General features: G+C 34.9%; 1 protein-coding gene across 1 annotated transcript in view; it reads left to right on the forward strand.

Annotated features, from left to right (window-relative positions):
- egfra (epidermal growth factor receptor a (erythroblastic leukemia viral (v-erb-b) oncogene homolog, avian)) overlaps positions 1–25361 on the forward strand; it is a 77660-nt gene that overhangs the window by 47427 nt on the left and 4872 nt on the right. Inside the window, exons 15-25 of the mRNA XM_056464629.1 lie at positions 1147–1288; positions 2314–2436; positions 3905–4003; positions 8190–8375; positions 11916–12071; positions 13736–13811; positions 14570–14716; positions 18164–18261; positions 18343–18507; positions 21900–21941; positions 22560–22662. Coding sequence (XP_056320604.1) covers positions 1147–1288; positions 2314–2436; positions 3905–4003; positions 8190–8375; positions 11916–12071; positions 13736–13811; positions 14570–14716; positions 18164–18261; positions 18343–18507; positions 21900–21941; positions 22560–22662 — 1337 coding nt within the window. The remainder of the gene's footprint in view (positions 1–1146; positions 1289–2313; positions 2437–3904; positions 4004–8189; positions 8376–11915; positions 12072–13735; positions 13812–14569; positions 14717–18163; positions 18262–18342; positions 18508–21899; positions 21942–22559; positions 22663–25361) is intronic.

Below are 25361 nucleotides of genomic sequence, written 5' to 3' on the forward strand. Positions count from 1 at the left end.
GATTTTTTTTGCATATATAGATTTCTTGTTGTTGCCAAAATCTGGCAAAAATTTCAAGCCAATGGCACCTTTAGAAATATGTGGTCTGAGAAAAATAGTGACGTGTTCAATACTAATTTTCCCCGCTGTATCTAAAAAAAATCTTAGATCATTAAAAATACTGTTTTGATTTCACCTTCAGAAGTAATAAGTCCAAATTATGAGTGTTCCCTTAAAACAAGTAAAATTATCTGCCAGTGGGGTGAGTAAAATCTTGTTTTTGCTTTAAAATGTAGATATTCGGATTAGAAACAAGACGAAAATTCCATGTAGAAAAACTGAAATTGTTAAAATCCTGTATAAATACAGTAGTTAAGTTCTATTATGTAGCTTCTGGTCAACTATAATTCAGACTCTTGCATATCTTGTGATGCAGGTCCATGCACAGACCCTTACAGGGGCAGGTGCTTAACAAAGTGTGGCGATCACAAAGTGAACAGCGGGTGGGGGGGAGTTGGTGGGGGGGGGTGGGGGGTGGGGGGGTTGCGTGGTTGGTGGCAATTGCAAAGTCGGGGGGCAGGCACTTGCTCTTCTGATCGAGCAAGTGCCTGCTGAGAGGGGCACCTGGCTCAAAGGGCCAGTGGCTCTAGCCACCGGGCCACCCCCCTGTGCATGGCCCTGTTGTGATGTGACTATTGCGCATGCTCGCATTGCAATATCGATGCTGAAACAAAATAATAATACAAACTGTGATGTTCTGGAAAGATACTGTTCCACATTGTTCAGTTTTATATTGTTTCTGTTGTAAAACTAATAAAGAGACTTGGGATATATTTTTAGAAAATGATTCTGCATGGTCAAATCTTCATCACAGTGAATTTCTAGGATTATATGAGGAGAAATAGAGGGAAAATTTTGTGCTTTTCTACTGAAACAAATGGAGAAATATGTAAATATAATATATTAGCAGAGATGTTTACTAAAAAAGTAGTTGAATGAGTTGAAACAACACTACTTGTGTTTGTCTTGAGACAACTTAATTGTTTTATGTTCAGTCCACTTAAATTTGTAAAATGATTAAGTTAACTTATTCAATTTGCTTTGGGACAAGATGAAGTGATTGTGTGGAACCCAGCATTTTTTACAGTGAGATGTTTCCTCCTGCAGCTCTGGTTTGCCGATGATCGCTGCTGGAGTTGTCGGAGGTCTACTGGCGTTTGTTATACTGGCTCTGGGAGTGGCCGTTCTTCTGCGCAGACGCCACATTAGGAGGAAGAGGACTCTGAGACGACTCCTGCAAGAGAGAGAGGTCAGTCCGCAAGACATTAAGATTATGAATATTCATTGTTTACTTTGCTTTAGTTCATTTATGGCAACACTGTGGCTCAGTGGTTAGCACTGTCGCCTCACAGCAAGAAGGTCACTGCTTCAAGTCCCAACTGGGCCAGTTGGCATTTCTGTGTGGTGTTTGCATGTTCTCCCCATGTTGGTGTGGGTTTCCTCTTTGTGCTCCTGGTTTTCCCCACAGTCCAAACATATGCGTTACAGGTGAATTAGGTAAGCTAAATTGGCCGTAGCGTATGTGTGTGAATGTGAGAGTGTATGGGTGTTTCCCAGTACTGGGTTTCAGCTGGAAGTGCATCCGCTGCATAAAACATATGCTGGATAAGTTGGCAGTTCATTCCGCTGTGGCGACCCCTGATTAATAAAGGGAAAAAGCTGATGGAAAACGAATGAATAAATAAATAAACAATGAGGAGATGATCAGACTTGATAAAAAGAGTCTGTAGAAACACCTTGATTGACATTCTCCCTTTGAAAGCGTCATCAGAGGCAGTAAGGCCCGCCCACTAGAGACGATCTCTTCCTCATTAGCATAAACAGCCCTGAGTGAGAAGCAGCCATCTGCTGACCTGTTGAAAATAATGTCAGCGACTAAGAGGATTATAAATGTGGACGTTGGGCTTGTTTTTAAATCTGCCACTATGTTGACACATAGGCATTTGTAGCTCCGCCTACAGAACACAGTCTCATTTAAATTTAAAGTGACAGTGACCAAAACTGCAAAATTTGAATCGAAGCCTAAAAGGGGCAGTTTTAGAAAGTCATAAAACATTATTTGTGTTCTTCTCACACACACACACACACACACACACACACTCTAGGGACATCAGAGACTCATCTTGTAAAAAGAGGCATGATAGATCTCCTTTAAGACCTGCCAAAGATCTGATATTTTTGTTTATGTCCTTTTATACTTGATATACTTTTATGTCCTTGTAATTTTATACGGTGTTCTAAGTATTTCACAGGTTTGTTTTTTTGTCTGAACAGCTCGTGGAGCCCCTGACCCCCAGCGGCGAAGCCCCCAATCAGGCCTTACTGCGCATCCTCAAAGAGACCGAGTTCAAGAAGATCAAAGTGCTGGGCTCCGGGGCTTTCGGGACCGTGTACAAGGTACTGACCTGTTTCTAAATATCACGTACTGTGTTTCAACACTGTGTGCATTTACTGACTCATCGTTTCATGGCTCACTAATTCTGTGAAAGCCTCATAAATAGCTGATGATTTGCTTAAATAAACATGATCTATTTTATCTCAAGAAAACATCAGCTGTTAAATCTCAGTGGCTCAGTGGTTAGCACTGTTGCCTCACAACAAGAAGGTCACTGGTTCGAGTCCCGGCTGGGCTAGTTGGCATTTCTGTGTGGAGTTTGCATGTTCTCCCCGTGTTGGCGTGGGTTTCCTCCAGGTGTTCCGGTTTCCCCGACAAGTCCAAACACATGCGCTATAGCTGAATTGAAGAAACTAAATTAGCCGTAGTGTTTTTTCCTTCAACTTAGTCCCTTATTTATCAAGTGTCCCCACAGCGGAATGAACCACCAACTATTCCAGAATATGTTTTACGCAGAAGATGCCCTTCCAGCAGCAACCCAGTACTGATACATTCACACAGGCACTCATACACTGCGGCCAATTTAGTCCATCCAATTCACCTATAGCGCATGTGTGTAGACTGTGGGGGAAGCCGGAGCACTCGGAGGAAACCCACGCCAACACGGGGAGAACATGCAAACTCCACACAGAAATGCCAACTGGCCCAGCCGGGGCTCGAACCAGCAACCTTCTTGCTGTGAGGCGACAGTGCTAGCCTTATGTAAATTCATTCATTCATTTTCTTTTCGGCTTAGTCCCTTTATTAATCTGAGGTCGCCACAGCGGAATGAATCGCCAACTTATCCAGCATATGTTTTGTGCAGCGGATGCTCTTCCCGCTGCAACCAATCACTGGCAATGCAGAAGTAAACATTATCTGTTAAACCTTATTGGTTACAAAACACAGAGTTCTCTGTTTGCAATATGAGATATTAGCAAAGGTGAATACTTATATGCGGTATTTATCTTTTATAAACTTGCAAAGACTTCAAACTAGCTTAATTCAAGTTGCCGTTATAGGATATTACTGTACCTTTTATAATTTTGATTAAAATCATAATTTGAGTTGGCATAATAGCCTAGTGATTAGCGCGCTGACATATGGTCCAGTAGCACTTCAGGGCGTCCTGAGTTCGAATCCCGGTTTGTGGACATTTCCCGTCCCTACCCCCTCTTTCTCTGTCCTACTTCGCTTCCTGATTGAAATACTGTCCTATCCACTGAATAAAGGCAAAAACAAATCTTTCAAAATAAACTAAATAAATAATAAATTGAATCCGTTCCAGAGTAAGGTTTCAAAATCTGGAGTCTGTGAATACGTTTCAGTGTGTTTCTGCTGTTCTGTTTTGATGCCTTCTCTAATCGCCTCTACATCAACACAAATAGGTGCTGAATTGCATAAATAAACATGATTGCTTTATCTCAAGATATCATCAGTTGTGAAACTTCATGGGTTACAAACACTGCATTTGTGTGGGGGTTGCTGCAGGGCCTTTGGGTTCCAGAAGGAGAGAGTGTGAAGATCCCCGTCGCCATCAAGGTCTTACGAGAAGCCACGTCTCCCAAAGCTAACAAGGAGATAATGGATGTGAGTATGAGATTCTGAATTCAGCTGTTTTTGTTGCATCACTTTTGACCTTATTTATGATTTAGACCAGTGGTACATACAGTTCAAGTCAGAATTATTAACTCTCCTGAATTATTATATATTTCAGGAGAGATCTATAAATCTATATAAAATTATATATATTTATTTTTATTTATATATTTATTTTTGTGTAAGAAAACAGAAAAAAATCTGAGGAGATTTTTAAATAGAGAACACATTTCTAAACAATAGTTTATTATTTTATATGACTTATATGACTTATTATTTTATCTTTGCCATGATGACAGTACATAATATTAGACTAGATATTCTTCAAGACACTTCTATACTGCTTAAAGCGACATTTTAAAGGCTTTACTAGGTTCATTAGGTTTAAGTTTTAGGCAAATCATTGTATAATGATAGTTTGTTCTGTAGACAATCTGAAAATATATATTGCTTAAGGAGGCTAATAATATTGACCTTAGAATGGTTTAAAAAAATTAAGAACTGCTTTCATTCTTGCCGAAATAAAACAAATAAGACTTTCTCCAGAACAAACAATATTATAGGAAATACTGTGAGAATTTCCTTGCTCTGTTTTGTGTATATAATCTGTATATTTATAATGTTAATCATTTATAATTAACATTATAAATATATTTACTCTTTATCCATTTTTAAATATCCTGTTCAATAATAAATCATAATTATAAATAGTCAAATATGTTGATTAATTTGTATTTACTGTGAAAAATACAGTGCACGGGAGCATGTCATTTAATATTGTAAGGCAACTTGCTATGCAGCTTTTTTTAGTTGACTCAACTTTTAACCCAAGTACTGCAGTTGACTGGATTTAAGTTGAGTCAACTCAAAAAAAAAAAAAAGCTGTGCAGCAAGATACCTTACAATTTTGAGTCAGTGTTTCTTAGGTGATGAAATATATGGTATATATATAGAGAGAGAGTTGAAGTCAAAATGATTCGCCCTCCTGTGAATTTTTTTTTTATATTTCCCAAATGATGTTGAACAGAGCAAGGAAATTTTCACAGTATGTCTGATAATATTTTTTCCTCTAGAGAAAGTCTGATTTGTTTTATTTCGGCTAGAATAAAAGCAGTTTTTAATTTTTTAAGTCAAAATTATTAGCCCCTTTAAGCTATATTTTGTTTTCGATAGTCTACAGAACAAACCATCATTATACAATGACTTGCCTAATTACCCTAACTTGCCTAATGAACCTAGTTAAGCTTTTAAATGTCACTTTAAGCTGTATAGAAGTGTCTTGAAAAATATCTAGTCAAATATTATTTACTGTCATCATGGCAAAGATAAAATAAATCAGTTATTAGAAATGAGTTATTAAAACTATTATGTTTAGAAATGTGTTGAAAATATCTTCATGTGTTGAAAAAATAAACAGGGGGGGGGGTAATAATTCTGACTTCAACTATATGACAAGGATATATTTAGTATCCTTCTCATTCATACTTTTCAAGTTTGACTTCTGTTTTCAAATTTGTCTGTAATCATTAACATTTTTTGTTGTGTTACTTAATATGCTAATTATTCAATCCTGTTTTAGCTAGTAGAAAAACATTTCTTTTACACATTAGCAACATCACACTCTTTTCTCCTCATGCTTTCCCTGTAGATGGATTTATTCATGAATCTCTCCGTGCAATTTTGTAAATGATTCCAGCAATCGCAGACAGTGAAACTGACTTTTGATCGCTCCAGTTAAAGCAGCGATTGCGTAGAAATCTGCACCATATAACCTTGAGTTAAAGGCTATCCTGACCCACAGCAAACTAAAACATGGAGGAGAAACTCTGAAAGGTCTTGTTTGGGACTGGGAGAATGTCATTTCCTCCAGTTTTCTCTTTGATTGCGAGGATGTGACTGACTTTGAAGATAACTCCTCTGCGTAAACACACTGTATAACCTTTGAACGTCTGCACTGGCTGATATCTAACAGTCCTTTTAATATATTTATATATATATATATATATATATATATATATAAAATAAGTGACGAAATGGATATCAGTCACTTTCTCGTTTTCTTTAAACAGAGACGGTTGTCGGTTTTGGCAGCTGAGAGTCACCTAGGGAAAGTCTTGTGTATTGCCTTTGGGTTGGATTCTGATGTTTCTTCTAGGGTTTGACTTCTCCTGGAGCGTTTTTCTTCTGAACTCCTGGCGTTCCTCCATGCAGATATTTCCTAATGGGCTTCAGGCTCCTCGTGTGTTAGTTTTACATCAGCAGGGACTGTAAAGGGAGACATTATTTGTCAGAGTTGCTGTGTGCAAAAGGGTTTGCATAATGCAGTTGTGGGTAGATTTAGTTTTAACATTGGCAGGTTGAACTGTGGGCTATATATATATATATATATATATATATATATATATATATATATATATATATATATATATATATACATATATATATACATATATACATACATACACACACACACACACACACACACACACACACACACACACTCAACGGCCACTTTATTAGGCACACTTTACTAGTACCGGGCTGGACCACTTTTGCCTTCAGAACTGCCTTATTCCTTTGTGGCATAGATTCAACAAGGTACTGGAACTATTCCTCAGAGATTTTAGTCTATATTGACATGATAGCATCACACATCTCAAAGGTGCTCAATTGGATTGAGTTCTGGTCACTGTGGAGGCCGTTTGAGTACAGTGAATTTATTGTCATGTTCAAGAAACCAGTCTGAGATTTTTCGCACAAGCCTAAATATATTTATTTATATACAAATTTATATTTTTATGTTTGTTTCTCTGATGTATATACACAAATCTACTATTGTAAAGCATCCTATAGAAAATTGAAAGTTTATGAATATATTAAATATATTAGTTTGTTTTGACATAATATATGTGTGTGATTTATTATAAATATTTTTTGTGTATATGTGATACACACATATCAACACAGCTATACAAAACAAATTTGTTTCATAGATGTTTAAATGCCTATATATAATCATATACATACATACATACATATATATATATATATATATATATATATATATATATATATATATATATATATATATATATATATATATATTATATCAATATTTTCTCAAATGCATGCATGCATGTGCATATTTATTTATGCATAATAAGTAAACACAGTTCACACACTTGAATTATGTCAAAACAGACTTTTGATATGGTTGTGCCAATTTTGTAATTTTATCAAGTTCTTATGTTTGTTAATATCACCAGCGATGTAGTCTTCGCAGATTGCTGGAGAATTCTTTCTGTCATTTACCAGAACTACATATCCCATCTTGTTCTGCAGTCACACACCAGTTTCAGTTTTTTTTTTCTTTTTTAATTCTTTCCCAAATTAAGTTTAACACAGCCAGCATTTTTTCACAGTATTTCCTACAATATTATTTCTTCTGGAAAAAGTCTTGTTTGTTTTATTTCAGTTAGAATAAAAGCAGTTTTACATTTTAAAACCATTTTCGGGTCAATATTGTTAGCCCCCTTAAGCAATATTTTTTTCATTGTCGACAAAACAAGCTATTGTTATACAATTTGCCTAATTAACCCTTATTTGACTAATTAACCTAATTAACCTAGTTAAGTCCCTTAAATGTCACTTTAAGCTGAATACTAGTATCTTGAATAATATCTAGTAAAATATTTTGTACTGTCATCATAGCAAAGTTGAAAAAATTACCTTTTATTATCTTTTATCATGAGTTATTAAAACTATTATGTTTAGAAATGTGTTGAATAAAATCTTCTTTCCGTTAAACAGAAATTGGGGAAAAAATATACAGAGAAGGGCTAATAATGCTGACTGGATATAAAACATGTAATAAGTGGTCATCAGCATTCGCTGTGTCTATGTGTAATCAGTTGATGAACTGGAACTGGTGTGTGACTGCCAGACATGATGGGACATGTAGTTCTGGTAAATGACAGGAAGTGTTCTCCAAAGTTCTGCAAGGGCTACATCGCTGGTGATCTTAACAATTTCATTGAAATTGAGAAATTATAAAGAAGTAAAGTAAAAAAAAAATACTAATGTCATTCATTTAATTAGTAATGATAAAAAAGAGAAAATCACAACTGCACGCTTGCACCTGAGGTCGTGTATAAGCAGTGTGTGTGTGTGTGTACAGGAGGCGTACGTGATGGCCAGTGTTGAGCATCCTCACGTGTGTCGTCTGCTGGGCATCTGCTTGACCTCCACAGTGCAGCTCATTACTCAGCTGATGCCCTACGGCTGCTTGCTGGACTACGTCAGAGAAAACAAGGACCGCATCGGCTCCCAGCACCTGCTCAACTGGTGCGTGCAGATCGCTAAAGTAAGTGCATTGTAAAATTAAAATACAACATTTATTTAGCACATACAGAATCATACTGTGATGATGATGATGACTGGGGTGGTACCAGAGGTGAGGATCCAAATGCAGTTTATTTAAAGAGTGGTCTTATATGCAAGGTTCGATCAGGGACAGACTATAGCATGTCCATATTCCAAAACACACACTAACAATACAACAAAAGAAAGGGTCAAAAACACAGGTAAACAATCCAGGAATACGCTTTGTAATGCTCACAACCAATGGGAAACAAGACTCAGCCAAGAAATATGTGTGTGTGTGTGTGGTGTGTATATAGTTAGTGTAAGTAGTCCTGTACAGCTTTAAGGGGTGATCTGGAAACTGGTGTGTGAGTGAAGTGCATTATGGGAAATGTAGTTCAGCTCAGTGGCTGATCTGAAGTTCGGCTGAATGATTTTCACAAGCACTCATAACTTTAAAATATTAACCACTCTAACAAAAATAGTAATAATAATAACAGCAAGAATCTAAATTATGGAGAATTAGAAGTTACGCAGTAAATATCAAATATTTAAAGACTTTTGAAATAGAGTATGTGGCTCTGGTGTTAACGCTGAATCCCCACATTTAAAGATGATCCATTGAATGTGTTCTCTGTACACTACCTGACCAAAGTCTTGTCGTCAGTCCCAGTTTTAGGAACAGCAAATAATAAGTTGACTTCTAGTTGATCATTTGGTATCTGAAGTGGCTTATATGAAAGGCAAAGGCCTCTAGATTACGCTTGTTTTGCCAAAATAAAATATGATCATGCCTTGATTTTAAATGATTTAATTAGGACAGTAAGGTCTGACTTTGCTTAAACAAAAGTCTTGCACTTTTTTTAATTTTAGAAATGTACATAAATCATGTTTTTTGTTGTTGTTGTTGTTGTTGTTGTTGTTGTTGCAATTGTACTTTTTAACCCACAACATAAAGACATGAAAGTTACAAAATATTGAGAAATAAACTATAAATCTGTTAATTTTTGATAAACTATAAATAATTATAAATATATAGGTGATTTTAAATCTTTTTTCATATATATGTATGTATGTATGTATGTATGTATGTATGTGTATGTGTGTGCGTGCGTGCGTGCGTGCGTGCGTGCGTGCGTGCGTGCGTGCGTGCGTGTGTGGTGTGTGTGTGTGTATGTATGTATATATATCTATATATATCTATATATATATATATATATATATATATATATATATATATATATATATATATATATATATATATATATAGATATATATATATATAAAATAAAAATATTTATATAAATTAGACATTTAAATGTGTTTAAATTTAAATAATACTGATACCCTAGTTCAATTATAAATTCAGCTTGATTTTATTATTCTTTTCCCTCTTTTCTCCACTATTTTATTTTACAAAAACACAAATGAAAATAATACTTTTGTGCTTAATAATTTTTGTACTTAGAGCAAAAATAACAGATAAAATGAGACATTTGTTGATTTGTAATATAAACCCCAAAATAGGTTTACAGCTTTTTTACAGACACTAGGACACATTTCTCAATACTTAGGTCACTTTTGCAAAACTCTTCACACAATTCTCCAGCTTGGCAAAGCAGTTAATTTCACATTTAAACTGCACTACAACTACCAAAACACTTAATTAAGGTCTCAAATAAACTCATTCTTCCAGAACACTAGCAAAGGTTGACAGCCGACAAACATACTTTGTCACCCACAAAACAATGACCTAAAAAACACTAACAACATGCAGCATTACACAGTTTTTTCTTGTGTAAAACAAGGACACATCTCTGTTTATAATTGCAATATACAGTTGAATTCAGAATTAATAGACCCCCTTTGACTTAAATATTTCCCAAATGATGTTTAACAGAGCAAACAATTTTTCACAGTATGTCTGATAATATTTTTTCTTCTGGAGAAAGTCTTATTTGTTTTATTTCGGCTAGAATAAAAGCAGTTTTTAATTTTTTAAAACACATTTTAAACTATTTTTTATACTCTACAGAACAAACCATCATTATACAATAACTTGCCTAATCACCCTAATCTGCCTAGTTAACCTAATTAACCTAGTTAAGCCTTTAAATGTCTCTTTAAGCTGTATAGAAGTGTCTTGAAAAATATCTAGTCAAAAATTATTTACTGTCATCATGGTGAAGATAAAATAAATCAGTTATGAGAGATGAGTTATTAAAACTATTATGTTTAGAAATGTGTTGAGAATCTTTTCTCCATTAGACAGAAAGTGGGAAAAAAATAAACAAGGGGGCTAATAATTCTGACTTCAGCTGTATATTATTTATAACTGCAGTATATGTTACTGGAATGAATCATACATGCTGCAGAATTCATCAAAATTTAATGTCGTTTATTCATTTTTAGTAAATCCAAACTACAAGAATTTGTGTCCACACCATCCACTGATACAGAGACAATAGTAATGCTAATCTGGCTGCTTAAACTGCATTTCTAGGTTTGAAAAATGTTCAAAATAATATCGCTGTTCAATTTTGCTGTCTTATTCAGTTCTGCATGATGTTATTGTATTGAGCATAAGTTTAACAATCTTAAAAACAGTATATAAGTACGTGCAAAATGTCCTGTACGTACAAAGGTTTTTGGCAGTTGTTGTATCTGAGTGAGAAAAGAATTGATGAAATTTGAGAGATGTAGTAACTGAATGCATTTTGTGCCAAAGCAATGAGAATTGATCCTCAGTTTGGCCCACACAGACTTCAGTTGTGCTCACTGAAGAGTAGAGTTTTGCAAAAGTGACCTAAGTATTGAGAAATGTGTCCTAGCGTCTAAAAAACTGTAATACTTTCGTGCTTAAAGCAAAGCTAAAAATATAATGCGACATTTGTTCATTTGGATAGAAACTGATGTGCATATCCAGGCTTCTCACGGGTGATATAAACCCCCAAAATAGATATAAAACCCCTCACAGACATAAAATCAGATATATCTAACTTCTGAAGTCTAAATCACAAGCGGTGAAGAATCTTTTAATATGAAGTTTGTTTTGGCGTCTCACACCTGAGGGAAGAACATTTCATGCGGGAAACTTTGATCAGGATAAACCTACCGCTTGTACAGATATGCTGATTTTAATATTCCCAGAAAGCCTTGATCACAGAAACACTTTCATCTTCCTGAATCCTTATGTCTGAATATCAATCCCTTGTGTATTCCCTTACTGATTACTATAATGAAGAATGATCCATGATTTATTTACAATGCAACGTTTATATAAAAGTCTACATAAATGTGTATTAGCGTGCGCATTCTGCTTTTAGGATTAGGGCTTGGTTTAGGGTGTAATTATGCATAATTTACTGTTATTATTACAATAAGTACATATAACAAGGCACTATAAAACTAGGTGTTACCAATATGAAGTGCCAAGTGTAAACACTCCCGTGTCATTATACTTTAGTTAATAAAAAGCCAGCTTTTATTGAGTTAGACTGTTTTAATTCCAGTGTTAACCGTTTCGAGTGTGTTTCATCAGGGTATGAATTATCTAGAAGAGCGCCATCTTGTGCACCGAGACCTGGCAGCACGTAACGTGTTGGTAAAGACGCCTCAGCATGTCAAGATCACCGATTTCGGCCTCGCCAAGCTGTTAAACGCCGACGAGAAGGAGTATCACGCAGATGGAGGAAAGGTCTGTTGTTTCTTTTCTCCAAATAACAAAACTAGCTTGTTACAACTACATGATTGAATTAAGTTTCCTCTTCATTTATTATGGGATGTCCCGTTCAGGTGTTTTTGCCCTTGAGTTTGATTTTGAGTTAGCGCCTTTTGTTCAACATATAAAAAGGCAATTAATAAAGTTTAGGAACCACTTGAGTGTGAGTAAATGATGAGTCATTTTCCTTTTTGGGTCGAGTTATTCATTTAAAGGGAAAGGTCACCCCGGAATGAAATCCGAGTCATCGTTTACTCATCCAGTGGTTTTCTGAAGCCATACGTTTGTCTTTCTTTTCAAGACCACAAAGGGAGAAATAAAAAAATTGCTCACAATCTGGTGCTGAATAGTGACCAGCATAAAAAAACAGAACAAACGTATCACAAAATGAGTATAGTAAACGCTCAAAAAATATTAACATTATGCTTGATTTCACGATAATTTAAGCTGAATGTATGATTCGGTTTTTGTTTTGAAATATAATAATGCAATATATATATATATTCATTTTCTTTTCGGCTTAGTCCCTTTATTAATCCGGGGTCGCCACAGCAGAATGAACCGCCAAGTCATCCAACATTTGTTTTACGCAGCGGATGCCCTTCCAGCCGCAATCAATCACTGGGAAACACCCATACACACATTCTCTACGGACAATTTAGCCTTCCCAATTCACCTGTACCACATGTCTTTGGACTGTGGGGGAAACCGGAGCACCCATATATATATATCTATATATATCTATATATATATATATATATATATATATATATATATATATATATATATATATATATATATATATATATATATATATATATATATATATATATATATATATATATGCAGTAGGTAGTGCTGTCGCCTCACAGCAAGAAGGTCGCTGGTTCGAGCCTCGGCTCAGTTGGCGTTTCTGTATATATGGTGTCTCTATATATATATACTGTATATGTGTGTGTTTAAGACGTGGAGTGTGCAGATATTAGTGGCATTACTGAAGTAAACACCACGATCAAACTATTACCGTCATGTAGGAGTTTTCGCCATATTTACTGACAAGATCCACACATGCGGCTGTCAGTAAAAGACTGCACACACACACACACATCGCGAAATGCGAAAGTTTTTTTTCTTTCCATTCGCCGTGTGTTATTAAATTCCATAACACTCTCACCAGTCCTAACTCCTTATTTGCATGTAATACCAGTTTGTCACGGGGGCATGAATGAAATATTCATTAGTGAAAGTGAAACTGCCAAACTGCAGTTAAAGTTACCCAAAATTACAGGAAACTCTTACATGAAAGCACTTCACGTAAACACCTTAATTATATTATTGTCTATTAAGGCAAATAACTATATTACATGCATCCTGCTGATTTGATTCAGAAGGGCACTTGTTTGTCAGACGGCTCACCGGTCAGGTATACATCCGCGCTAAAATATCAAGGTGAAAGTCATCATAGCTTGACCCAGCTCCCAACCCAACTTTGAGAATAGATTAACGGCGATATTTTTTTTCTATATATATATATACCACCCATTTAGAATAACTCGTTTATACATTATATTCTAATAAATTTTAATTTAAGATTGCTGTTTACCCACCATTTTACATTTGTTTTTGTAAATATCCAACAGGTTCCGATTAAATGGATGGCGCTGGAGTCCATTCAGCACAGGACTTACACACACCAGAGTGATGTCTGGAGCTATGGTTAGTAGCAGTTTGCTTATAGCATTACAGACTGCACACATCAAAGTTAATAATAGTTGGTTTGTTTTACTTCAGTTTGTATTGTTTCTCTGGCAAGATCAATATAGATAAAAACATATTACATAATAATAACTTAATAATAACTCCATATCCCAAATATATTCATGAATCAATGAATCGATAAATAACAGTGAAAAATTTGTGAGAGACCTATTGTAAAAACTAACTATATATACTATGTGTATATATATATATATATATATATATATATATATATATATATATATATATATATATATATATATATATATATATATATATATACCAGAAATGTGCAGAAAACTTGAAGTGTTGGTAGAAGTAATGGTAATAATTTCATTAAAGCTCAGGATCTCTCAGTATTGAATATTGGGTCCCATTTTATGTTAAGTAGCCTTAACTAATATTTACTTACATCGGAATATAAATACAATGTACCTAATATGTTATGTATTGCTTAACACTTCCGTTGTTCTTGAGGTAGGATACATGTTGGATTAGGGACATTTTTGTGGTATGGGTAGGTTTAAGGGTGGGTTAAGGTTTAAGGGATGGTCAACAGTGTTAATTAAAGTGTAATTATGCAGGTATTTAATCAGTCATAAATACAATGTAAAAAAAAACGTATTAATTTAAGTGTAAATACGTATTAGTTAAGGCCACCTAATATGAAGTGGGACTAAATATCATTTTATTGATCGATTGATATGCTTGTTTAGGTGTCACCGTGTGGGAGTTGATGACATTTGGGACAAAGCCTTATGATGGGATTCCTGCAAGTGAAATTGCCGGAGTTCTGGAGAAAGGGGAAAGACTTCCTCAGCCTCCCATCTGCACCATTGATGTGTACATGATCATGGTCAAATGTAAGAATGGCTTGTTTCTGTTTTATGTTGTGGTCATGAGTATACGTTCTTTCTTTTTTGATTTACATGTAAAACCCATGAACATGCTTTGAAGTAGCTCAATTTATTTTGCCTTTGGTCAAGGTTTCCTATACCGTAACAAGCGATTAGTTGACTTTAGTCAAAAAAAGTGAGTGAAGCCGTTGCTTTTGAAGCGATTAGTTGACTTTACCTAAGTGATTAAACTCATTGCTTTTTAAAGTTATCAGTTGACTTTACTTTAAATAAGTGAATAACCCTGTTTCTTTAAAAGTGATTAGTTGACTTTACTATAAATAAGTGAGTAAACCCATTGCTTTAAAAGCGATTAGTTGATTTTACTTAAGTGAGTAAACCCATTGCTCTTAAAGCGATTAGTTGGCTTTACTTTAAATAAGTGAGTAAACCCATTGCTTTTTTTTAAGCGATTAGTTGACATTACTTTAAATAAGTGAATGAACCCGTTTCTTTAAAAGCGATTAGTTGACTTTACTTTAAATAAGTGAGTATCCAGTTTCTTTAAAAGCGATTAGTTGATTTTACTTTAAATTAGTGAGGAAACTCATTGCTCTTAAAGCGATTAGTTGATTTAACTTTAAATAAGTGACTAAACCCATTGCTCTTAAAGCGATTAGTTGATTTTACTTTAAATGAGTAAACCCATTGCTTTTAAAGTGATTAGTTGACTTTACTTTCAATAAGTAAGTAAACCCATTGCTTTAAAAGCGATTAGTTGACTTTAAATAAGTGAGTGAGTCTGTTTCTTTAAAAGCGATTAGTTGATTTTACTTTAAATAAGTGAGTAAACCTGTTTTTTAAAAGCGATTAGTTGACTTTAAATAAGTGAGTGAGTCTGTTTCTTTAAAAGCGATTAGTTGATTTTACTTTAAATAAGTGAGTAAACCTGTTTTTTAAAAGCGATTAGTTGACTTTTTTTTAAATAAGTGAGTAAACCTGTTTTTTAAAAGCGATTAGTTGACTTTAAATAAGTGAGTGAGTCTGTTTCTTTAAAAGCGATTAGTTGACTTTTTTTTAAATAAGTGAGTAAACCTGTTTTTTAAAAGCGATTAGTTGACTTTTTTTTAAATAAGTGAGTAAACCTGTTTTTTTAAAGCGATTAGTTGACTTTTTTTTAAATAAGTGAGTAAACCTGTTTTTTTAAAGCGATTAGTTGACTTTTTTTTAAATAAGTGAGTAAACCTGTTTTTTTAAAGCGATTAGTTGACTTTTTTTTAAATAAGTGAGTAAACCTGTTTTTTAAAAGCGATTAGTTGACTTTAAATAAGTGAGTGAGTCTGTTTCTTTAAAAGCGATTAGTTGATTTTACTTTAAATAAGTGAGTAAACCTGTTTTTTAAAAGCGATTAGTTGACTTTTTTTTAAATAAGTGAGTAAACCTGTTTTTTAAAAGCGATTAGTTGACTTTTTTTTTAATAAGTGAGTAAACCTGTTTTTTAAAAGCGATTAGTTGACTTTTTTTTAAATAAGTGAGTAAACCTGTTTTTTTAAAGCGATTAGTTGACTTTTTTTTAAATAAGTGAGTAAACCTGTTTTTTAAAAGCGATTAGTTGACTTTTTCTTTAAGTGAGTAAACCCATTGCTTTTAAAGTGATTAGTTGACTTTACTTTAAATAAGTGAGTAAACCAGTTTCTTAAAAAGCGATTAATTGACTTTAATTTAAATGAGTAAACCAGTTTCTTTAAAAGCGATTAGTTGACTTTACTTTAAATAAGTGAGTAAACTCATTGCTTTTTTAAAGCGATTAGTTGACTTTACTTAAGTGAGTAAACCCATTGCTTTTTTAAAGCGATTAGTTGACTTTACTTAAGTGAGTAAACCCATTGCTTTTTTAAAGCGATTAGTTGACTTTACTTAAGTGAGTAAACCCATTGCTTTTTTAAAGCGATTAGTTGACTTTACTTAAGTGAGTAAACCCATTGCTTTTAAAGCGATTAGTTGATTTAACTTTAAATAAGTGACTAAACCCATTGCTTTTAAAGCGATTAGTTTACTTTACTTTAAATAAGTAAGTAAACCTGTTTCTTTAAAGCGATTAGTTGACTTTACTTTAAATAAGTGAGTAAACCTGTTTTTTAAAGCGTTTAGTTGACTTTTTCTTTAAATAAGTGAGTAAACCTGTTTTTTTGCGATTAGTTGACTTTTTCTTTAAACAAGTGAGTAAACCCATTGCTTTTAAAGTGATTAGTTGAATTTACTTTAAATAAGTGAGTAAAACTGTTTTTTTAAAGTGATTAGTTGATTTTACTTAAGTGAGTAAACCCATTGCTTTTTTTAAAGTGATTAGTTGATTTAACTTTAAATAAGTGACTAAACCCATTGCTTTTAAAGTGATTAGTTGATTTTACTTTAAATAAGTGAGTAAAACTGTTTTTTTAAAGTGATTAGTTGATTTTACTTTAAATAAGTGAGTAAACCCATTGCTTTTAAAGTGATTAGTTGAATTTACTTTAAATAAGTGAGTAAAACTGTTTTTTTAAAGTGATTAGTTGATTTTACTTAAGTGAGTAAACCCATTGCTTTTTTTAAAGTGATTAGTTGATTTAACTTTAAATAAGTGACTAAACCCATTGCTTTTAAAGTGATTAGTTGATTTTACTTTAAATAAGTGAGTAAAACTGTTTTTTTAAAGTGATTAGTTGATTTTACTTTAAATAAGTGACTAAACCCATTGCTTTTAAAGTGATTAGTTGATTTTACTTTAAATAAGTGAGTAAACCTGTTTTTGAAAAGCGATTAGTTGACTTTACTTTAAATAAGTGAGTAAACCCATTGCTTTTAAAGTGATTAGTTGATTTTACTTTAAATAAGTGAGTAAACCTGTTTTTGAAAAGCGATTAGTTGACTTTACTTTAAATAAGTGAGTAAACCCATTGCTTTTAAAGTGATTAGTTGATTTTACTTTAAATAAGTGAGTAAAACTGTTTTTTTAAAGTGATTAGTTGATTTTACTTTAAATAAGTGAGTAAAACTGTTTTTTTAAAGTGATTAGTTGATTTTACTTTAAATAAGTGAGTAAAACTGTTTTTTTAAAGTGATTAGTTGATTTTACTTTAAATAAGTGAGTAAAACTGTTTTTTTAAAGTGATTAGTTGATTTTACTTTAAATAAGTGAATAAACCTGTTTCGTTTAAAGCGATTAGTTGACTTTACTTAAGTGAGTTCACCCATTGCTTTTAAAAACTGTGAACAGATTAAATACAGGGCTGGAGAAAAGAGCACTCTTTTATTACCACAGCTGTCAGTCAGCGCCTGCTCTTTTTTTGATGTAAGCATCATCGAATAAATCAGATACCGTCACAAAATTTTGGGATAGCCTATTGAGATGAACCACCTTAAAAATACATACATACAAGTCCTGAAAAGACTCAAATTCATAATTGATCTGAATTGATCACTGTTTTCCCTCAGGTTGGATGATTGATGCTGAGAGTAGACCCCGCTTCAGGGAGCTCATCGCAGAGTTCACTAAAATGGCTCGTGACCCGTCCCGATATCTGGTCATTCAGGTTAGAGAGGCTCTGCTTTCTCAAAGTTCACTGGAGAATAAACTTGTATCTGATCACTGACTGGCGTTTTCCTGATGGCAGGGTGACGACCGCATGCATTTACCCAGTCCTTCTGACTCCAAGTTCTACCGCAGCCTGATGAGCGGCGAGCTGGACGAGGCCGTGGATGCAGACGAGTATTTAGTGCCCAATCACAGCTTCTTCAGCAGCCCGAGCACGTCCCGCACACAACTGCTGCACTCCGTGGTAAAAACACACTCATTCAGATCACAAAACAATCGCCAACACTAATTTAAGACGCACAGAATCCCACATTTCTGCACAATAATCTGCAGATTTAAAACTAGAAATATGAAATAAATAAAAATACTTACTGGTGTCCATGTAAACGTAGTCAGTGTTGTGTGCTTTCACTCAGAGCGTTGACTCTGCAGAGGCGTTGGTTGTTTACCTGGCCTGATTTTCCTCTTCTTCTGGCCTTCTGTCCCGTCCGGCTCTCCTACACTTCCTCCACCTCCTCCGGATTAATGACAGTCCAACATGAGCGTCAGCCATCAGAGCGTTTGCTCAATGCGTGCAAAACTCCTCCGGCCTTTCAAGTCTGATTGCTTTCACGGGCAACACTCTTTTTTTTTTTTTGGCAGAACGAAGGCCTTGAGCTCAGACGGAGTCTTATGTAACACAGTCATCGAGGCATATCCATTTAAGGCTGCAGTTTCTCTAGCAGATGGTGGCTTATTTAATTTAACTTCTGTTTCTTCATAAACTTGTTTTGCACAAGAAAACCTGCTACGTGTTTTGTTATGGTCCAGGAGCCTCAATAAGACAGGCTTCTGTTCTCAGACAAACATGTACAGGCTGGTTTCGCGCACATGGCGATGAATAAAAGATTTATTCAGTTCTCAGTCATCATCTTTTTACAAGTCAGCCGAACGGATTAAGCATTACGTCACACTGATTAGAAATACTGCCAAAAATAACACATTTCTTAACAGCGGTGCATTAGAGCAGTGTTTCCCAACCCGGTTCCTGAAGGCACACCAACAGTACACATTTTCAACCTCTCCCTAATCAAACACACCTGAATCAACTCATCAGAAGATTAGAAGAGACCCCAAAACCTGAATGGGTCAGATGAGGGAGACATTCAAAATATGTACTGTTGGTGTGCCTCCAGGAACAGGGTTGGGAAACACTGCATTAGACAGCAGCATTGTTGGCCAACTTTTGTTGCAAGTTGTGTCTCTTTACCAATATATTTCAGTCTTTCCTCTCGGATTTTTTCCAGCTGTGGTGGCAGGTAGGGCTGCTCGATTATGGGAGAAATCAAATCACGATTATTTTGGTCATTTGGTCATACAAAGCGATTTTATCCAAGTATGATAATATTAAGATCCTGAATTAGTTTATTACACTTAATCCTACAATCAGACAGTCTATGTTTTCTTAGTGTATGTGGACACGTGAGTAAAGTCATAAGAGTTTAAACGTATTATTTTTATTTACATAATTTGAGTTCAGAAACTGCAGAGATGTTAATGTGATCGTTACGATATAATAATACTACAATGACTGAAATGGGAAACCATATTGGTGAAATTCAATAGGTGGCGATAATGCTCCTAAGGAGTTAGTTACCATATATGGTTGGCCTTGATTGCGTGTGCCTGAAACGTGTGTGGTTCTGCGGGTCTGCAGCTGGATATATCTCCAATAATGCTATGTAATGTATCCGTGGCGGGATGAATTTTGGTGTGGCGCTCCGCCATGGCAGAATGAATGTAGCCGTAAGCATGTATTTCCTGAATCTGCACTCTGTAGTTCAATTAGCAATTGCAAACAGCTTCACAAACTTGTGTGGTTGAACTCTTCTAGATAAAAGTAGTTTGTTTTTAATGTGTTAGGAAAATGAAATCAGAGATTTATTGAGGTTTGAATTCGGGAGCTGACAAGGCCATAATAATAAACACAAAGAAAATACTGTTCACTACCCTGGCGATGCAGTGATGCAGTAGGTAGTGCTGTCGCCTCACAGCAAGAAGGTCGCTGGTTCGAGCCTTGGCTGAGTCAGTTGGCGTTTCACTGTGGCGTTTGCATGTTCTCCCTGCACCCGTGGGTTTCCTCCGGGTCCTCCGGTTTCCCCCACAGTCCAAAGACATGCGGTACAGGTGAATTGAGTAGGCTAAATTGTGCTTAGTGTATGAGTGTGGATGGATGTTTCCCAGAGATGGGTTGCAGCTGAAAGGGCATCCGCTGCATAAAACATGTACTGGATAAGCTGGCGGTTCATTCCGCTGTGGTGACCCTGGATTAATAAAGGGACTGAGCTGAAAAGAAAATGAATGAATTACTGAATAAATTCACTACCCTAACTACCTAACACAAAAAAACAGAGGTCAAAAGGTTTTACAAATAAAATGGCGTCAAACTCCTTACTATCCCAATATATATACACTATTTACAAACTATTTACAAAACAGGCAACCATATTTAAGGGACAACCCAAAAATCAATGTCAATGTTTCTATTCTAATTTGCAGTTAAGTGGAATCTAAGTATATGCAATGCAAATCAAAGTATAAATAGCTGAAGTGAACAAATAGATTTCCCTATCAGCAAATATTAATCCAACACCAAATATAAAAGCAGACACTAACCCGCTTATACGTCGTCAAATCTCTAAAAGACGGACGAAAACATCAGTGAATTGTAGCTCTGACATGGACATGAGGGTTATAAATGACTGAAAAACAGCTGCGGGTGAAGTATATTGATCGCTCAGATTGTGAAGTATATTGATCGCAAAGTGCTCAGATCTCTGTTTAGTGTTGATATGTAATTTCAAATATTCGTAGCTTGAATCAGATGGAAATATGACTGCTAATAGTACGACTACTATGGCAAGAGCTTAAAAGAAGCAGTGCTCATAATATCAAGTGGAAAAAAGAAAAAGACAGCTGGGAAACATAACCTGCTTTGTTTTTTTTGTAGGAAGCAGTTTAGATCTGTTTAGGGTAAGAGGTGTGTGAGTTATTGCCGTCGGTCTATCTCTGAATGTGTCAAGAAAATCGAAAACAAAACTTATCTCCGCTCTTTTCCGCTCACAGAGCTTGATCCACGCTGGCATTTCTTCCTTTTGGGTTTTAGGTTTTCAAAAAGAAAAAAATATCCCACCACCTCGTCCAAACTTTTAGGATACGGGGTGTCAGATTTGCACAATCCATATGCACAATGCTTTAGCTGGCAGTTTTCGGGTGTGGCTTAGCGAAGGGTCAATTGTGCGGGAAACCGCCCAATCTGGCAACACTGATTATGGACATAAAATGCAAAGTATTTCACTGACCCGTGTATTGGATAAAAAAATACAGGAAAAACTGACATGTTTAATAAAAACTGAAAATCTAATTTAATTATAAACTCATTTATTGATAATTTATTCATTCATTCATTCCTTTGTTTGTTTGTTCATAATTAGAAATGCTAATACAGTTCAATCAAGCTTCCAGTACTTGAACTGTTTATCAAAAAAACTTGAAAATACATTTTATAATAAGATTATATGGTTTATAGTACAAGTCTGTTTATGATTATGAAGTGTTGGTACTAAAGATGTGCTTGTGCTTTTTGTTTTGTTTCAGAGCCTGAACAGCAGCTTTGGAAACTGCAATAGTAGAAACGGGGTGAGTTACTGAATTCAGACATCAATATTGAATCACATCAGAAGTAAAGCATATTTGAATAGATTTTTAAATGACGTTAACAATTCAACATATGCATTTCCCTTTTAATCCCATGATAATGCTCGAACTACATTTAGGTTTTTAGTCACTTAAAATATAGTATTATTTTTTCCTTTGAATATTTTCAGGTCAGAATGCGTGTTAATATAATCATATATTTTACGCTGAATGAAGATGGAATATTATTTCCCCTAAATGCTTTGACATTTTATTTCCGCAAACGTTATTTAAAACAACGCTTTACCAATGCTTCCTGTTTATATAAAATCACTTGTGAATTTAATTTGATTCAAACAACAAAATTGGGTGATCACTATTTAATCTCCCTCAAGCAATTTGATAACCTTTATAAGTTTCTTTCTTCTGTTGAACACTAAAGATATTTTGAAGAAAGCTGAAAACCAAAGTAGCAACAACAAACACTATGGAAGTCAGTAGTTAACTTCTTTAATGTTTGACAGAAGAAACTTGTAAAGGTTTGAACGAGTAAAGGGTGACATATTGTGTATTTTTTGGGTGAACTGTCTCTTTAAGTCATACTCATCTGCTTTCCCACAGAATGGCTATCCAGTAAGGGAGAACAGCATGGTCCTGCGCTACATCCCGGACCCCACAGAGCGCTTTCAGGAGGGAGACTTTCAGCCTGCGCCGGGCTATAACGGTACGAGCACGCACTGCAGGGGGTTTCAAGACTTAGATTAAATAGTTTCTGATATCGCAAATCATATTATCAGCCTCCTGGGGGAAAAAATGGCTGGATGTGGACGAAAAAAAGTCCTTGTGAAATATCTATTTTGTCCACGTAAACTATAAGCTCTGGTGTGTTTTTTTTTCTTTCTCTTTTTTTTCATATTGTGATGCAGTTTCTAAAGTAACAGAATGATAAATGAGAAAATAGTGGGTGTGGCTTGTTTTTCTATTGCGAGCTCATTGAGCAGATAGGTGATAGGCAAGTCCAAAACCTGCATACCCATTGCTTATTACACACACAGGGATGCGCAGCAGCACAGAAATATCTGTAAATCTGAAAAATTAAAGGATTAAACTGTCAAAGATAATTGTTGATAAATGTAAATATAAAAATGCTACTTCCTTCCACGTATTCTTCACCTCAGGGAGTTTGGGTGAATCCAGCTTGTTCTGTAGACGGTCTGCTCATACGCAAGGTTGTCGGTTTCGTCACTACTGAGGCTTTCTGTCTTTCCACTTATTAAGACTGACGTGTAAATTAGTGAGTGCATCATGATGCGATCGCAACTTGCTTGGGATGGAAATGAGATTGGTTTATTGCACATTACGCTCAAAACTCGCCCTTAAAGTACAAATGAAATCAAAGCTAACTATGTAATTTTGTTAGCTCACATTGCTAGTTTTGTGGAAAGGTTATTGTAGTTAACAAAAACAAATTAAAAAAACGAAAACTAAAATTGAAAAAACCTTTTCGTTGGCTAAAATAACAATAAAAACGAGAGTTGAACTGAAACTGAATTGTGTACATACAAAACTAACTGAAAATATAGCAAAAACGTCTTTGTAAATGTATTTACAGACTGTAAGGTTTTTAAAGGTAAATCTATTTACCTCTCACTGCCAGGTGTTTCACCAGAGTCTGTAATCCTGATGCCATTGAGCAGATCAATCCGGTCCACCTCCTGTCATCCTCGCTGTTGTTGCCGCAACAAAAGAACAATGGCTGGACATGACAGCAACACTGTAACAATATTAAATACGAACTGAGCCGACACTTCATTTCACTGTTCATTTCAAATCTGTTAATCATCAGATTTGTGCCCAATAATGGGTTTTATTTCTGTATTAGTGATCGCGATCACGAACGAATCGTTCTTTTTAACCAGATATTCTACGTAAACCAGTTGAAATAGTTCACCAAATCTGAACTGAATCATTTGAAACGATTAGCATCTCCAGTAAGCACTCTTATCCACAAAATGCTTATTTTTTATCATGCCTGATACCAGATTCTGACTTGAAATAAACCAATATATACTGAGTTATTCAGTTATTTGAACAGTACAGATCAGATTCGAGAAGCGGTGAACTGATAATACTGCGCATGTGTGATTCAGTGAACTGAACACAAACAGTATATGACAGCCTGTTGTGACTGAAAACTTGAACAACTGCAGCGCGGGTAAACCGAGAGCTTAAATGAGAGGATCTGGAGAAACGCACGTTTATTTCATAACAGAAAAGTCGTAATGGAATTTAAATAAGTGAATCATGCTTGAGTTGGGTTGCAAAACTTAATGAAAGAAACTTTTCAGATCATGGTGACATGCTGACTGACGTTATAATTGCTGACTATACATTTTTGATATGTAGAGTCCAAATTTGGGAAGATTGTCACAAAAGATCCAGTTTGCATTAAAGATCTGAACTTCCCATCACTATTGTTTATTTAACCTCAGAAGCAGCCTTGCACACATATTTTACTTAAGGCAGCCATCTTGTGGGCTGTTGTATTTGAATTTGAGGATGGGTAGATGGTAGTGTTCTTGTGTCAAAAAAAATAAGCTATCTTTGGTTGAGTTTTTGTTATGCAGTTTTTATTCTGATGATTTAGAATATTGCACCTAACAAATATCCGTATTTACAAAAAAAAAAACCTAAAACTAACACTGAAACTAATAAAAACTAAACTAAAACTAAGCAATTTCAAAACACTATTAAATCTACCTCTAAAAACTCATTAAAACTAGCTGAGTTTGAAAACAAAAACTAAAACTAATGAAAAATCTAAACCTAAAATCTAAATTATAACCTTTTTTTGTGGTGAACAACTCATCTATGGATGTCATTAAGAAAAAAAGAGTGTGCCCTTGTAAATCTAAAATTAAAATCTAAAAATCCTGTTTGTTTTCTGTAAAATTGTCAGATTACGTCTGTCTGAGGTATTAGGCGTGGCTAACATACTTAACCACGCCCCTCCAGCTGTCAGTCAACAAACAGAAACGTTGAGGAGGAGGAGTCTATTAGGTTGTAATAACTCTCCCCAAACATTTTCTTGATGTTTCTGAATAAAATGCCTACTTTACTACATCCAATCAGCTCGCAGTAGAAAAACAAGCCACGCCCACTGTATTCTCATTTAATATTCCGCTTCTCTACGAAGTGCATCACAATACAAAAAAAAAATGGCGGCAGCTTCAAGCAAACTTTAAGTGTAGACTATAAGACTTTTAGACTATGCGCTTGGTGCGCAGACTGTTTTTCCCATGTTTAAAATAGCAGAAGTGGATTCATACTGTGTGTTTTGATCCCTGAAATAGAGGTCAAATTTGTTTTAGGAGAGCAAAGTTTCTCCTTTAAAACCTAAACACAAACTTCCTCAAGCGTTTA

The sequence above is a fragment of the Danio aesculapii genome, chromosome 2, assembly GCF_903798145.1.
Source record: "Danio aesculapii chromosome 2, fDanAes4.1, whole genome shotgun sequence".
Lineage (NCBI taxonomy): Eukaryota > Metazoa > Chordata > Actinopteri > Cypriniformes > Danionidae > Danio > Danio aesculapii.